Source organism: Cervus canadensis, chromosome 33 (genome assembly GCF_019320065.1).
Source record: "Cervus canadensis isolate Bull #8, Minnesota chromosome 33, ASM1932006v1, whole genome shotgun sequence".
Classification (NCBI taxonomy): domain Eukaryota; kingdom Metazoa; phylum Chordata; class Mammalia; order Artiodactyla; family Cervidae; genus Cervus; species Cervus canadensis.
Genome location: NC_057418.1, coordinates 1,424,294 through 1,440,451, shown reverse-complemented (window position 1 = coordinate 1,440,451; position 16,158 = coordinate 1,424,294). Strand labels below are relative to the sequence as shown.

At 41.5% G+C, this 16,158-nt stretch overlaps 1 protein-coding gene across 4 annotated transcripts in view; it reads right to left on the bottom strand.

The window, feature by feature from the left end:
• Positions 1-4,223: 4,223 nt before the first annotated feature.
• Positions 4,224-16,158, bottom strand: part of CEP162 (centrosomal protein 162) — a 117,701-nt gene continuing 105,766 nt past the window's right edge. For all 4 annotated transcript variants that reach the window (XM_043457062.1, XM_043457059.1, XM_043457061.1 and 1 more), the window contains one exon: positions 4,224-5,768. In XM_043457062.1, coding sequence (XP_043312997.1) covers positions 5,565-5,768 — 204 coding nt within the window. In that variant the 3' untranslated portion in view covers positions 4,224-5,564. The remainder of the gene's footprint in view (positions 5,769-16,158) is intronic.

Sequence of the window (16,158 nt, the reverse complement as noted above, 5' to 3'; positions counted from 1 at the left end):
TTTCTATCTTCTAATAAATTGCCTTTTAAACGCATGATGCTTTGTTAAAGATTAGTGCTGGGCTGCAAATAAACAGGGTTCATAGACTCACCACATGTAACAAATGTGGAAAGACTAAGGAAGAAAAAACAAAAATGCCATTCTTAAGTGTCTTGAGCCTTACATTGCTCACAAGAGGAATCATTACCCAAGGTGAGTGTCAAAGCCACATAAAGCCTGAGTGGGATGGGAAAAGAGGATCCTGAGAGGAGACAGTGGGAAGAGTAGCCTGGACTACCCGGCAGGGGGGCCTAATCTAATCACCTGGGTCCTTAAAAGAGGAGAACACATCCCAGCTGAGCTTAAGAGTCAGAGGGGGACGTAATCTTGGAAGAATGTCCCGAGAGGATGCAAGCATGCTGGCAGTGAAGGTGGAGGAAGTGAGGCCACAAGCCAAGGGATGCGGGTGGCCTCCAGTAACCAGAAAAAGCAAGGAAACATTCTCTCCTGGAGCCTCCAGGAGGAGCACACCCTGCCGATACCTGGATTTTAGCCAGATGAGACTTGTGTTGGACCCCTGACCTCCAGAACAGTTAAGGTGCTACATATAGTAGTAATAGAAAACTAACATAGGGAGGATGTGTGTAGGAGGTGGAGACGGTCTGATGGAGAGGGAGGCTGGGGTGAGGATTCTGACATCTGCACCTAAAAAGCAACAGGGTGAAGGGGGAACATGGGGTGCTGAAGCAGAGCTGGCAGTGCTGTCTCGCAGACTATTTGGAGTGAGAACATTGGAGTAGAGAAATAGATTAAACCTCTACCAGAAAAATAAGTAAAATGGTGACAGGGCTTCTGTGGTGGTGGATATGGGAGTCGAAAAGGACAGATTGATATAAGCCTTATTTTGGAGAAATTGGCTACAGGTTTAACGACTCCACGTTGGGGAGAGTTAGTCGATGTATAAACTGAGTATGTGTGTCCTCTCAAAATTCTCGTGTTGAAACCCTGTCTCCCAGTGTTAGGAGGCAGGGAGGTAAGTAGGATTAAACGAGGTTCCGAGAGTGGACCCCTAAGGAATAATAGAATCAGTGCTCTTATAAGGGTCTAACTTGTGTCTCTCTGCCCTTGGTCATGTGAGGACACAATAAGTCTGCTGTCTTCAAGCAAGGAAGCACCGACACCCTGACCTCAGACTTCTCAGCCTCCAGAACTTGAGGAATATGCTGTTTAAGCTACCCAATCTATGGTAATCTATGATGTTACAGCATCCCAGGTTGACAAAGACGGTCAAGGATGCCTTAGAGTTTGGAACTGACTGGAGAATGTTGAAACCCAGGGGAGTGGGCAGCTGGTTTCAGGGAGAAAAGTAAAGGAGTTGGTTTCAAACACATTTGACTTTTATGAGGACACTGGGTAATTCTGGCAGGAACTGGGAATAGGGGCTGGCACTCAGGAGAAAGGAACAGTAGAGATGCAGACCCAATGTTATCCTGCTGGAAGCAGCACAACTATGCTGTGAGTATGAGAGTAGATATGATCTTTGGGGATTGATGGGAGCAAAGGGTTGCATGTAGATGCAAGTCCAAGGACAACAGAAGGGGATAAGTTTACTAAGCCCCTATTATGTGTGAGGAACTTGGTTCCTATGAAGGTTCTGACCCCAAGTCAGGGGAGTAAGCACCTGCTTGATCTCATGAGTACTCCTTGCACATGGCCAGGAAGATGCACAAAACAGGTAAGACGTGGGCATGCAAATATCTTTGGTCATTTACACTTCCTGACACTGGTGGGAGAAAACCAACCTGGATCTTCAGTCCACTCAGGCTGCTCCAATGAGGTCAACTTAACCCTTTTGTAAACAGTTCTTCTCTAATGACTTCACTTTTCCATGCCCCACAAATCCAAGTTCCTTCCAGACCTTTCTCCAAGGAGTTGCACAGGCCCTCTGCATCAGGTCTTTCTCACTGTACTATCAATACCCTATGGCGGGGACACCAGAAGGCCACAGAAAGGGTTTACGTGAAGGGCAGGCTTCCTAAGACTAGCTCACTGGGTCAGACTCCTGCCCTGTTCTCGCCTCTTCAATTCTGTGCTCCAGGGAGGCTTACCTGGTACAATTACCGCCACGCTCCCTTTTTTGTCTGCTTTTCCACGAAGTCCAGCATCTTGCCACTGAATTTACTAACAACCCATTTTATTCCACGGATGGAACGTGGTGCCTCTTTCCTCTGTAGATCCCCTGATGATGCTGCTCTTCAAACATTTTTTATGAGTCCTATAAAATAGGCATTGGTGGGGAAGAGTCCTCCTATTTGCACTATTTACGAGATTGTGATTGAAGCTTTCAACCAACCCAGACCTACTTTGCTTTCAGTTCAGTCGCTCAGTCGTGCCGACTCTGCAATCCCATAGACTGCAACACGCCAGGCTTCCCTGTCCATCAGCAATTCCCGAAGCTTGCTCAAACTCACGTCCATTGAGTCAGTGATGCCATCCAACCATCTCATCCTCTGTTGTCCCCTTCTCCTGCCTTCAATCTTTCTCAGCATCAGGGTCTTTTCCAATGAGTCAGTTCTTCACATCAGCTGTCCAAAGTATTGGAGTTTCAGCTTCAGCATCAGTCCTTCCAATACTTTGCTTTAGAGAGAAGGAAATAGGTTAGTTTGGGCTAGGAACTAATCCCTTAGCTAGCTGAACAGGTGCTGAGAAGGATTACATGTGCTTTTCACTAAAGGACCCTTCAATAGAAACTGAAAAAGGCTCTAATTAATGGGTTCAACATACTAGAGCAGAATGATAAGTAGCAGGGATTTGGCTCTAGTGGTAAAGAACCACCTACCAATGCAGAAGACATCAGACTCGGTTTGATCCCTAGGTCGGGAAGATCCCCTGGAGGAGGGCATAGCAACCCACTCCAGTATTCTTGCCTGGAGAATCCCCATGGACATAGGAGCCTGGAGGGCTACAGTCCATAGGGTCACAGAGTCGGACACAACTCAAGTGAATTAGCATACGGCACAGGGATTAGAAAACTTTCAAACTTCACTCCGCTAACCATTCATTGCTAAAGTAAAAGAGAAAGTTGCTCAGTCACGTCTGACTCTTTGCAACCCCATGGCTTTACAGTCCATGGAATTCTCCAGGCCAGAATACTGGCGTGGGTAGCCTTTCCCTTCTCCAGGGGATCTTCCCAACCCAGGCATCAAACCCAGGTCTCCTGCACTGCAGGCCAATTCTTTACCAGCTGAGCCATAAGGGAAGCCCAAGAATACTGGAGTGGGTAAACTATCCCTTCTCCAGTGGATCTTCCTGACCAAGGAATCGAACTGGGGTCCCCTGCATTGCAGGCGGATTCTTTACCAACTGAGCTATTAGGGAAGCCCATTCACTGTTAAGGGGTTGTTCAAAGTAGGATAGCCATTGCATAACTACTAAGTGTTTAATCTCAGGTAAAATTAAAATGACTTGTTAAATAAGGTACCTGTAGATTTTGGACCTCCCCAATCAGCACCCTTAGGTTTGGCTACCATCTTCTTGGTATTTAGTCACTGATTTAGAATTTTTCCAGTATGGAATGGAACCCTAATATTAAAGCCTGGATTTCTGAGGGTTGATGGGTAGAGCTAGTTATGGAATGCTGTGGGCTCACAAGTAATAGATCTGATCGTAACCTCTCTGCTCACACAAAATCAATGGTGTGAGCAGCAACCTTGAATCTTGAGCAGAATCTTGAATTTTGCCCTTCCCAGGGCCGGCAAGCTGTGGATGCAGGTGTCTTATGACATTGTGAGGGGATAGAACTGGTGGAAGAGGAATGATAGTCTCTGGAGTTTGAATTTTCAAAAAGCCTTTCTGCCTTTCTTTTTTTCAAGATGGTCTAAACGTGTTGATCTGTGTTCTCATCCTAGACTCTCAGTGCAAAAACGAAGGGCTGAGATACGGTCTCTGAGGTTTGTGGCTGTAACTAGCAGTTCTGATAGCAGATATGGACCTTTACTCTGTAAATGAAATCGAAGCTGTGTCACATGTGCGGCTTATTCCAAAATATGGAGTCCTCATCAAAACAGGGTGTCCCTTTTCTGGAACTGATCATCTGTTTGATGTCTGTACTATTTGTGTTTCAGAATCAGCCATGCTTGTGCTTAGAAAGAACGGCCCATGGAGGGTCAGTCAAAAAGACAAAGGGAAGGTACGGTTATAAATGAATAGGTTTGCAGATAAAAAGTATACAAAACACACTCAAATAATAACCAAAATAGTTTATAACTTACAACTCTTTCACATAAAAAAATAGCAAACTATAATTAATGCTTTCTACCCTTAGGAAAAGGACATTAAAAATGCTGGAAATTAATACATACATTAATTGTATTCCTTATATTTGATTTCCACATTTCACATTTACTACCTATAAGTTTACCAAGTTCTACTTCACATGTCCTTTATAAAGTACTTCACTTTATAATGATTATTCTAGAATTCCAATTGCTGGCATGTGGTTATTGAGCACTTAGAATGTGGCTGGTTCAAACTGAGGTGTGCTGTAAATGGAAAACTTACCTGATTTTGGAAACTTGGGATGAAAAACAGAATGTAAAATCCCAATTTTTATATTATTTTAGATATATCACATAAATTACCAAAATTAATTTCATTTGTTTCTTTTTACCTTTTTAAATGTGGCTATAAAAATTTTTAAATGACACGTGGCTCACAGGACCCTCCTATCGGACAGCAGTGAGCCAGAACAGCTGAAAACAAAGCGGCCACCAGGGGGCGCCCCAGCGACAGCTCTCACTTGCCAGTATCTCACTTGCCTATTGTCTGCTTTCGGAAACGGAACTGTGAAGTAGGAGAATAATCTGGCTACTTTTAATTATTTTATAATCTGGCATGCTTTTAATTTCTTTAGTGAACATATATTTACTTCTTAAATGAAGTAAAAATGTTGCATTCTGTTTAGAGTTACAAAAGAGGGACTGGCATTTGAGACACATAGCATAAACAAAACTGAATAGATCAAATTCCCCTATTACTTGTGATGTATACCTTTCACCTTGCATCAGGTGCAAAATGAGGCACCTAGAGGTGGAAATCTGGGGGAACACGAGAGTTCACTATCTACCTACTCGTCAGAATGAACATGAAGCACCATTACACCTGTGACTGTCTGAGCCACAGTGCTCACATTGCCCCCTGTTTCTGTGAGAAAGAGGGGCTATTCTTCTGGGCAAGAATTAAAAATACACACCGAGTCAATAATGGCCAAGTATCTGCAATTTTGTTTTCCTCCCCTATCTAGTGTGTAAGTGAGGCCTTTTGCAATAAATAACACCAGCTCTAATCATCTGCCATAAGGGACTGTCCGTAAATTATTTAAAATGTTGATAACTAATTTTTTCCAGTAAAATATACCATTAATGCTGCTTTTATTTTCCCCTAACTGGTAAAATATAATTTATTTTGAAATGTTGTTCTTGTGTTCCAGCAACATACTGGATCACTTTTTTCAAAAGCCTCCTTCTGACAGGGACCCCAGCCATCTGCAGGCCTCTCTGTGAGGTCGCGTGACATGTGAGTTTCTACTAATACTCTGGTGCGTTCACTTCTGCCAGAGTAGCTGGCACAACCACGCCCTGCCGGTGCAGCTCTCGGAGAACGTCCAAGATCGAGTCCAACTCCGTTCGGAACTTGTCCAGCTCCCGATTCTTCAGCTGTGCAAGTCTTCTCCATTTCTCAATTTCTTTGTTTTGCTCGGTTTCTACTACCTGGTGTGTCTGCTGTATCATCTGCAAATTAAAAACACCACATTATGGTTAAGAGTTTATCATGGGGATAACGAGCCTCCAACAGCTTCTAGGAGCTCAACGGGGCCAACGCTGACAAAGGTAACCTGGTGACCTATGTGTCAGAGGGGATGGGGCAGCGGGAGAGGAACCTTACCTACAGGCCCCATTAGGTCAGGAAAGGCTTACAAGCAAAGAGTAAGTGGGAATTTTAGTATCTAATTCTGATAGGGAGTTAAGAAGTTTAAAGTTTTTTATTTTAAGCCTGGGTTGGGGGCAGGGCAGGATACCATTTAGAGCATTTAATACCTTGGAATGAATTCAAACATCCCTAAAATGCTGTTCTTAAGAACTGCACTTGAGATGCAATCAAGACAGTTTTAATGCAACATGTCACTAATGAACCATATGATGACACCTATCACGTGCCAGGCTTGGCTTCAAGTCTCATATATGCTAACATTTAATCTTGTAACACGCCAGGAGATATTCTACATATCCATCTCCATTTAACAGGTGGGGGAAAAGAGTCACAGATAAATAAAACAATTAACTTGCCCTGGATTCACACAGAGGCCACTGGAGGCAGAGTTAGAATTCACACCCAATGGGCTGGCCCCAGGGCCCTTGCTCTTAACTACCCATACTAGATCAGTTTTTTTCAGCTGTGAAGTAAGTACCTTCTCCAGTAACTTACAATACTGTTCTTATAATTTTATTAATAAAATACCTTACCAGAAGGGAAATGTTAATCACAGACATTACAAACCACACAAAGCTAGCCATAAAAAAATAACTGGTTAAGGCAACAAAACCAATAATGTTTCCAGACATTATACATGCTGAACCTCTGCAAGAAAATTTATATTTATAATTCTGCCTGGCTATCGAATAATTACTTCATAATTTATCAGTGAAATAAAAGAATTTCAGACATTGTATAAATAGGTGCTTGAGTTATGGGGAATACAAAACGCTGTATGAATTTTCAGTTATTTTGATGTCTCATATATTAAAACTTGGCATTTAACGACTTGTCAATCATATTCAGACATTAATTGACATAACATTGTACAAGTTTAAGGTATACAGTTAAAAGACGTTAACTCCTTGGAAGGAAAGTTATGACCAACCTAGACAGCATATTAAAAAGCAGAGACATTACTTTGCCAATAAAGGTCCGTCTAGTCAAGGCTATGGTTTTTCCAGTGGTCATGTATGGATGTGAGAGTTGGACTGTGAAGAGAGCTGAGTGCCGAAGAATTGATGCTTTTGAACTGTGGTGTTGGAGAAGACTCTTGAGAGTCCCTTGGACTGCAAGGAGATCCAACCAGTCCATCCTAAAGATCAGTCCTGAGTGTTCGCTGGAAGGACTGATGTTGAAGCTGAAACTCCAAATGTTTTGGCTACCTGATGCAAAGAGCTGACTCATTTGAAAAGACCCTGATGCTGGGAAAGATTGAAGGCAGGAGGAGAAGGGGATGACAGACGATAAGATGGTTAGATGGCATCACCGACTCAATGGACATGAGTCTGGGTAAACTCCGGGAGTTGGTGATGGGCGGGGAGGCCTGACAAGCTGCAGTCCATGGGGTTGCAAAGAGTCAGACATGACTGAGCGATTGAACTGAACTGAAGTTATGCAAAGAAATGACATGATATATGTAAATACTGTGAAATGATTACCACGATAAATTAAGGTGTCACCACATAAGATTTTGTGATGAAAAGGTTTACTTTCTTAGCAACTTTCAAATATACAACGTAAGTGTTGACTACAGTCAGCATGCAGTGCATTATACACCCAGAACTTCTATTGTACTACAAGTTTTAACCTTTGACCACCTTTATCCAATTCCCCCACATCTACACCCTGCCTCGGGGAACTACCAATCTCATCTTTAATTTTTTTTTTTAAAAGAATACACATATCAGATCATAGTGTCTGTTTTTCTCTGTCTAACTTTGCAAAAGTCCTTAAGGATCCATCCATGTTGTTGCAAGTGGTAGGATTTCCTTTTTTTTAATGGGTGAATACCATTCCATACTATCCCACTGTGGGTGTGTATATGTATATATATCACATTTTCTTTACCCATTCACCCACTGATGGACATGTCTTGGCTGATGTAAATAATACTGCAAATACTGTAAATAACACTGGCTGCACCAATTTACATTGCCACCAACAGTGCACAAGAGTTCTTTTTCCTCCACATCCTTGTCAATACTTTTGCCTTTTTAATAATAGCCATTCTCCAGATGGTGCCTTGGTAAAGAATCCACCTGCCAAGCAGGAGACGCGGGTTTGATCCCTGAGTCAAGAAGATCCCCTGGAGTAGGAAATGGCAACCCACTCCAGTATTCCTGCCTGGGAAATTCCATGGACAGAGAGCCTGGCGGGCTGCAGTCCATGGGGTCACAAAGAGTTGGACACAACCGAGCAGACAAATACTCTTTTGATACGCCTCCGTGTGGGTTTGACTTGCATTTCCTCATAATTAGTGGTGTCGAGCGTCTTTTCATACAGCTGTGGGGCATTTAAATACCTTGTTTGGAACAACGTCTATTCAGGTCCTTTGCCCATTTTTTAAATTAGTTTTTTTCTTTTTTTGCTATTGAGTTGTATGAGTCAGAGCTTGCTTTTACATCATTTTGATTATTTCCTTGGCTGTGCAGATGCTTTTTTAGTTTGATGTGGGCCCATTTGTTTATTTTGTTGTTTGTGCTTTAGGTATCACATCCAAAAGGGATCTATGACAAGACACGTATCAGTGAACTTTTACCCTGTGTTTTATTCTAAGAATTTTATGGTTTCTGGTCTTTAATCCATTTAGAGTAATTTTTGTGAATGGTATAAGACAGGGATCTAGTTTGTCTTTTGCATGTAAATATTACATTTCCCCAGAACCATTTATAAAGAAAAGTGTCTTTTCTCCACTGGGTATTCTTGGCTCCCTTATCAAATATGTACACCTGGATTTATTTCTGGGTTCTAGAGTCCATTCCATTGGGCTATGTGCTTGTTTTTAATGCCAGGACCACACTGTTTTGATTACTACAGCTTTGTAATATAGTATGAAATTAGGAAATGAAGACACCTCCTGCTTTATTGTTCTCCCTTAGGATTGCTTTGACTCTGCATGGTCTTTGTGATTCCATACAAATTTCAGAATGGTTTTTCTATCAGCATAAAAAATGCCACTGGAATCTTGACAGAGATCACAGTGAATCTATAGATGGCTTTGGACATTTTAACAGTATCAATTCTTATAAATCATGTACATGGAATACCTTTGTCTTTAATTTCTTTCATCAATGCCTTATAGTTATCAACATATGGATCTTTTACCTCCTTGGATAGATTTATTTCCAAGTATTTTATTCTTTTTGATATTATTATAAATGGAATTATTTTATTCTTCAGATAATTTGTTGTTAGTATATAGAAACATCACTGACTTTTGTATACTGATTTTGGTATCAAAGAACTTTACTGAATTCGCTGAATTCACCAGCAGTTTTTAGGTAAAGTCTTTAGGATTTTCTCTATATAAAATAATGTCACTCACAAATAGAGACAATTTCATCCTTTGCCTGACTGCTCTGACTAAGGCTTCTAATACTATGTTGAATAAGAGTGGTGAGAATGGGCACTCTTCTCTTGTTTCTGATCTTAGCAGAAAAGCTTCCAACCTGTCACTATAGACTCTGATGTTAAATGAAAGGCAACTCACTCCAGTCGTCCTGCGTGGAGAATTCCATGGACAGAGGAGCCTGGTGGGCTACAGTCCCTGGGGTCACAAAGAGTCGGACACGACTGAGAGACCAATGCATACACATGTGGTCCTGTTATATGTGGCCTTTATCATGTTGAGGTACGTTATTTTTATACCTAATTTGTTGAGTTTTTATCAAGAACGGGCGTTCGTGTTAAAGGTTTTTTCCTACATTGATTGAAATGTGTGCGTGTGTGTGCTTAGTCATGTCCCGCGGACTACAGCCCGCCAGGCTCCTCTGCCCATGAAATTTTCCAGGCAAGAATGCTGGAGTGGGGTGCTATTTCCTACTCCAGGAGATCTTTTCACCCAGGGATTGACCCTGTGTCTCTTGTGTCTCCTGCACTGGCAGGAAGATTCTTCACCATAAGTGCCACCTTGGAAGCCCTGCTTATGATGATGATATGATCTGTATCTTCAGTCAGAGTCTGAAATAGTATGTGTATATGTATAAATGAACCACTTTGCCGTACACCAGAAACTGACACATTGTAAATCAACTACTCCACCAGAAAAAAAAACCAACAGAACCATGAAGTCAAAAGATTGCTCTAGCACCACACATAGTGAAACCTTTGCGTTTTCTAGTGGTGACATGTTTCCTAGATTAACAGTAGAGATGTTTGTAAGAAGCTACATGGTAGTATATTTTTCAGGTCTTGTGTTTCCCCCCCCCCCCCAGAATTGAAATTATGGAAGAAATTTAGTATTTTTAGTCAGGTGTGAAAGGGACCTTTTAAACCTATGGCTTTCCTTGCTATTTGGAAGCTGCCCTCAGTTCTGAGTTTGTAATTTTATTGGAGTAGTTGATCTACAATGTTGTGTTAGTTTCAGGTGGACCACAAAGTGATTCACTTATACATATACAAATATTCCTTCTTTTTCAGATTTTTTCCTATATAGGTTACTACAGAATACGGAGCAGAATTCTCTGTGCTATACAGTAGGTCCCTATTGGTTATATATTTTATGTGTAGTGGTGTGTATACGGTAATCCCAAACTCCTAATTTATCCCTCCCTTACGTCACATTTCCCCTTTGATAACCATAAGTTTTTGAAAGTCTGTTTTGTAAATACATTCACTTGTGCCATATTTTTTAGATTCCACATAAAAGCAATATTGTAAGATATCCTTCTCTGACTTGCTTCACTTAGTACGATCATCTCTAGAACCATCCATGTTGCTGCAAATGGTATTACTTTGTTCTTTCTATGGCTGAGTAATATTCCATTGTATGTATGTACTATATCTTCCTTATCCATTCCTCTGTTGATGGACATTTAGGTTGCTTCCATATCGTGGCTATTGTAAATAGTGCTACAATGAACACAGAGTGCATGTACCTTTTCCAATTATGACTTTCTTCAGGTATATGCCCAGGAGTGGGATTGCTGGGTCATAAGCTATTTCGATGTTTAGCTTTTTAAGGAACCTCCATACTGTTCTCCAGAGAGGTTGTACCAATTTACATTTCCACTAACAGTACATGAGAGTCACCTTTCCAGCACTCACCGTTTGTACACTTTCTCATGATGGCCATTCTGGTATGAGGCGCTATCTCACTGTAGATTTGATTTGCATTTCTTTGGTAGTTAGTGATCTTGAGCATCTTTTCTTTCCTTTTTGGCCATCTGTGTATGTTCTTTGAAGAAGTATCTATTTAGATCTCCTGCCAGTGTTTGACTGTTTTGCTTTTTTGATAACAGAGCTGCATGAGCTGTTTATTTTGGAGATTAATCCTGTGTTGGTCACTTCCTTTGCAGATATTTTCTCATGTTCTTTGGACTGCCCTTTTCTTTGTTTACGGCCTCCTTTGCTGTACAAGAGCTTTTAAGTTTAGTGAGGTCCTGCTTCTATTTCCATTATTCTAGGAGATTAATTAAAAAAAGATATTGCTGCAATTTATGTCAGTGTTCTGCCCATGTCTTCTTCTAAGAGATTTATCATATCTAATCTTACATTTAGGTCTTTATCCATTTTATTTTTGTATATAATGTTAGAAAATGTTCAAATTTCATTTTTTTTAAAACTGAAGGATAATTGCTTTATAATGTTGTGTTAGTTCTGCTGTACTATGTATGTGTGTATTTACATATATACACACACATATATACATGTATGTAAAAACCCCTCCCTCGTGGGCCTCCCTCCCATTCCCCACCGATCCCACCCAGGCTGTTGCAGAGCACCAGGCTGAGCTTCCTGTGTTACACCGCGGCTTCCCACTAGCTGGCTATTTTACACACGGCAGTGAGTATACACATCAGTGCAACTTTCTTCATTCGTCCCACCGTCTCCGTCCCCTGCTGTGTCCGCAAGTTTGTTCTTTGCGTCTGTGTCTCCATTCCTTCCCTGCAGATAGGTTCATCAGTACCATTTTTCTAAGTTTCACATAGATGCACTAATACACAATATTTGCTTTTCTCTTTTTGACTTACTTCACTCTGTATGTCTTCCCTGATAGTTCAGTTGGTAAAAAATCTGCCTGCAATGCAGGAGACTGCGGTTTGATTCCTGGGTTGGGAAGATCTGCCAGAGAAGGGATAGGCTACCCACCCCAGTATTCTTGGGCTTCCCTTGTGGCTCAGCTGGTAAAGAATCGACTTGGAATGCAGGAGACCTGGGTTCAATCCCTGGGTTGGGAAGATCCCCTGGAAAAGGGAAAGGCTACCCAGTCTAGTATTCTGGCCTGGAGTATTCCATGGACTGTATAGTCCATGGGGTCAGAAAGAGTCAGACACAACTGAGCAACTTTCACTCTGTATAAGAGGCTCTACATTCACCATTTCAGATCAACTGACTCACACTTGTTCTTTTTATGGCCGAGTAATATTCAATTGTATATATGTACTACAACTTCTTTATCCATTCATCAAAGGCCATCTAGGTTGCTTCCACGTCCTTGCTATTGTAAATAGTGCTGCAATGAACACTGGGGTGAATGTATTCTTTCAAACCATGGTTTTTCCCCAGATACAGACCCAGGAGTGGGATTGCTGATCATACAGTAGTTTTATTCCTAGTTTTTCACAGAATCTCCATACTGTTCTCCGTAGTGGCTGCATCAATTTGCATTCCTACCAGCTGTGCAGGAGGGCTCACTTTTCTTCACACCCTCTCCAGCATTTATTGTTTGTAGATTTTTTGATGATGGCCATTCTGACTGGTGTGAGGTGATATCTCATTGCAGTTTTGATTTGCATTTCTCTGATAATGAGCAATGTTTCATGTATTTACTGGCTATCTGCATGTCTTCTTTGGAGAAATGTCTATTTAGGCCTTTTCAGGCATCTGTCCCTGCATTGGGCCTTTAGGTGGGTGGTCTTTGTGTGCAAGCCCATTAAAACTATTTCTCAAGTTTGCTATAGTCTTGTGTGTCCCGTGGACACAAGCCCCGTTAGCTTTCAAAGTTGGACTCTTGCCAGGGCTCATCTCTCAGGTTCAGGAATTAAAAGTTGGAGTGTCCAATGGGGTTCAAACCCTTTTTCCTTCAGGGAGAAGCTTGGGTTTTCAGTTCCCTATTGAATGTGAATCACTGTGCCAGGGGAGAGGTTTATGGTGAGGTTGTGCCTTATCCTTTCCTACCTACTTTGATGTGGTTTTCTTTTTTCTCATTTATCCAATGTGTAGGAGGTGCTCAGTTATTTTGGGGGTTCTGTCCTGAAAAAATCATTCTGTATGCTGTAGATCAGTGTGCCCAGGGGAGGAGGTGAGTTCAGGGTCTTTCTACATTGCGCACTTGAATTGGAACCTGTCTCTGATCTTTGAAAATTTAATTATAATGTGTTTTAGTGTAGCCCTTCGTGGGCTAAACCTATCTTCCCTGGTATCTCAGCAGGTAAAGAATCCACCTGCAAAGCAAGAATCTATGTCCATATCTCTCCCGAGGAGTTTCAGCCATTATTGCCTTTAATAAACTTTCTGTCCCTTTTTCTTTGACTTATCCTTCTGGGATTTCCATAGTGGGGATAATGTTTTTTTCTGATGGTGTCCCATAAATTCCACAGGATTTCTTCACTTTTTCATTCTTTTGGCTTCTCTGACTGGATAATTTCAAATGACCTGTTTTCTAGCTTAGTGATTTTTCTGTATGGTCAAGTCTGCTGCTGCAGTTGTCTACAGCATTCTTCAGAATTCAGAACAGAATTCTTCAGTTCTATGATTCTTCTTTTTTCTTTTAATGGTTTATATTTCTTTGCTGAATTTGTTTTGGTCATGTCTGTTTTCTGACTTCTATACGGTTGTCTTTCTGTGTCTTTTTGTAGTTAACTTAAAAAGGACTTTTATGAATTCTCTGTTAGGACAGTTCACACATTTCCATTTTGTTATAAGCAGTATTGGAGCTTTATTAGTTTCCTTTGGTAGTATTATATTCAACTGATTTTCATGATCTTTGATTTTTGTGTTGGTATTTGTGCATTCGAGTAAATGGACTTCTTTTCTAGACTTTATATGTTGGCCTTGGCAGAGACAGTCTGTTGTCTATTAGCTCAGCTTGGGGTTTTGGAGAGGTCAGCTGGTAGTGTCCTTGGGCAGGTGGAACTTGCTATCAGGGTCTCTTTTTTGGGTAAGGATACTGCCTGAGCTCTGAGGTCAAGAGGCTGCTGCTGGCTGGGACTGGATAGGACTGGAAGCCAAGTGTGTCTATAGGATGAGTTCTGCAGTTGCCTAGATTTTCTGGTCATGCTTTTTTTTCAGACTCTATTGAGTACTACACTTAGCAGCAGATGGTGCCATGAGTTGTTGGGGTGGCAGAAAAAGTCCAAGATGGGACTGACTTTTTGGCGACCTAAATCAGGCAGAATTGTGACTGAGCTTCCACATTAGGTAAGACTACTAAGCCAGTGGCTTAGCTTTGCAGATAGACAGTGTTGCTGTCCAGGCTCTCCGGGCTCAAGTGCCATTGTAAGGGAGGCTGTAGGATGGGCTACACAGCTTCTAGGCACCTGGTTTGGTTTCCTTGCTGGGGGAGCTGGAAGCTGTATTCGGCATTAGATGGGGATATGAATTAGCTTCCCTACACAGGCAGGTGGTGGAAAAGGTCCCAAGGCTGGCCAGGCTCATTGTCTGGGGTACGTATCAGGCAGAGCTGTACCCGGATGCCCCTGGCCACACAGGGCCAGCAAATGTGAACAGCCGCTGGCTGGCATCTACTCGGGCACTACTCGGGCAGGAGCTGGGTCTACCACAAGTCAAGTGCCGGTTACCGCAGACCCTGCCCCTTCTCTGTCTCATCCCCAGTGGCCAAGCCCTACAGATTACCCCTGAAACACCCACGACGGAAAACGCGAATGGGTCTCCTAGGAAGCAACCCACAGCGGTGGGAGAGCTGGACGTGCACCTTGGATTCTCTTCTAGGGAGGAAAAATGCTATCAGTTTGGTTGTTCATCTTACACTTCTAATGTGGTCCTTCTTGGTCTCTCTGGTGTAAAAGCGTGCTTCACTTCACCTGTGTTCCCAGACTTTCAAACTGCGTCTTATTTATAGATAGTTGCTAGGTGGTCTTATTCTAAGGGATCCTGAAGTCAGGAATGAACTATTCACCATTTTGATGACGTCCTAATTTTTTACCATGCTATATATCAAACTGATATCTATCAGCTTTCTATAAATCAAGGATGTCCTAAAAACCCTACTATATTTTTGCTTAAGCAAGTGAAATAAATTTTATAAACCATATTGAAATAATATATAGAGAACTTATATATATGTTTATATATCACATTTGTTTATAATAAGACTACAAAATATGTCCTAAGGCTATAACATAGTATGTGCTTATAACAAGTAAGAAAGCTAATGTTAAACATATTTATCAACAACTTACAACCATTTTCTACAACAGGAATTATATAATATGGGTAGGTTCTGGTAATACGGTGACACACCATGGTGCCTTATTTCTACTATGACTGGTGGTTTCTTAGAATACAATGTTTTTAAGAGAAGTGCACCAAAAAAAGCCTAAGAAATCAAGTATATTAATCTCTTTGTGTTCCATTTCACATTTATTAGTTTCTGTATGATAAAGAGCTAGAATCTTGGTATGATTAAGTAGAGCTAGGGTTTCTCTGTGGAACTTGGGCTATCCATAAAGCTTTGCATGTATATGATAATTGTTGTTTTCAAAGAGTATATAAATTTATATACTGTTTGTATGTGCCCCACCCTCTCGTTCATATGTTAAAGCCCCAATACACAGTTTTGCTGTATTTGGAGTAAGAAACTAATTCAAGTTAAATGAAGTACCAAGGGTGGAGCCCTAGTCAGACTGGATTAGTGTCCTCATAAAAAGAGGCATCTATTCGCCCTTCCCCACCCCACAGAGCACACCCAGAGGAAAGGTCATCTACAAGCCAGGAGGAGCTCCCACAGAAACCGAATCAGCTGGAAGCTTGATCGTAAACTTTTAGCCTCCAGATACGTGAGAACACTGTTTTCTGTTTTTTTTTTTTTTTTTAATTTTTTTATTAGTTGGAGGCTAATTACTTCACAACATTTCAGTGGGTTTTGTCATACATTGATATGAATCAGCCATAGATTTACACGTATTCCCCATCCCGATCCCCCCTCCCACCTCCCTCTCCCCCCCATTCCTCTGGGTCTTCCCA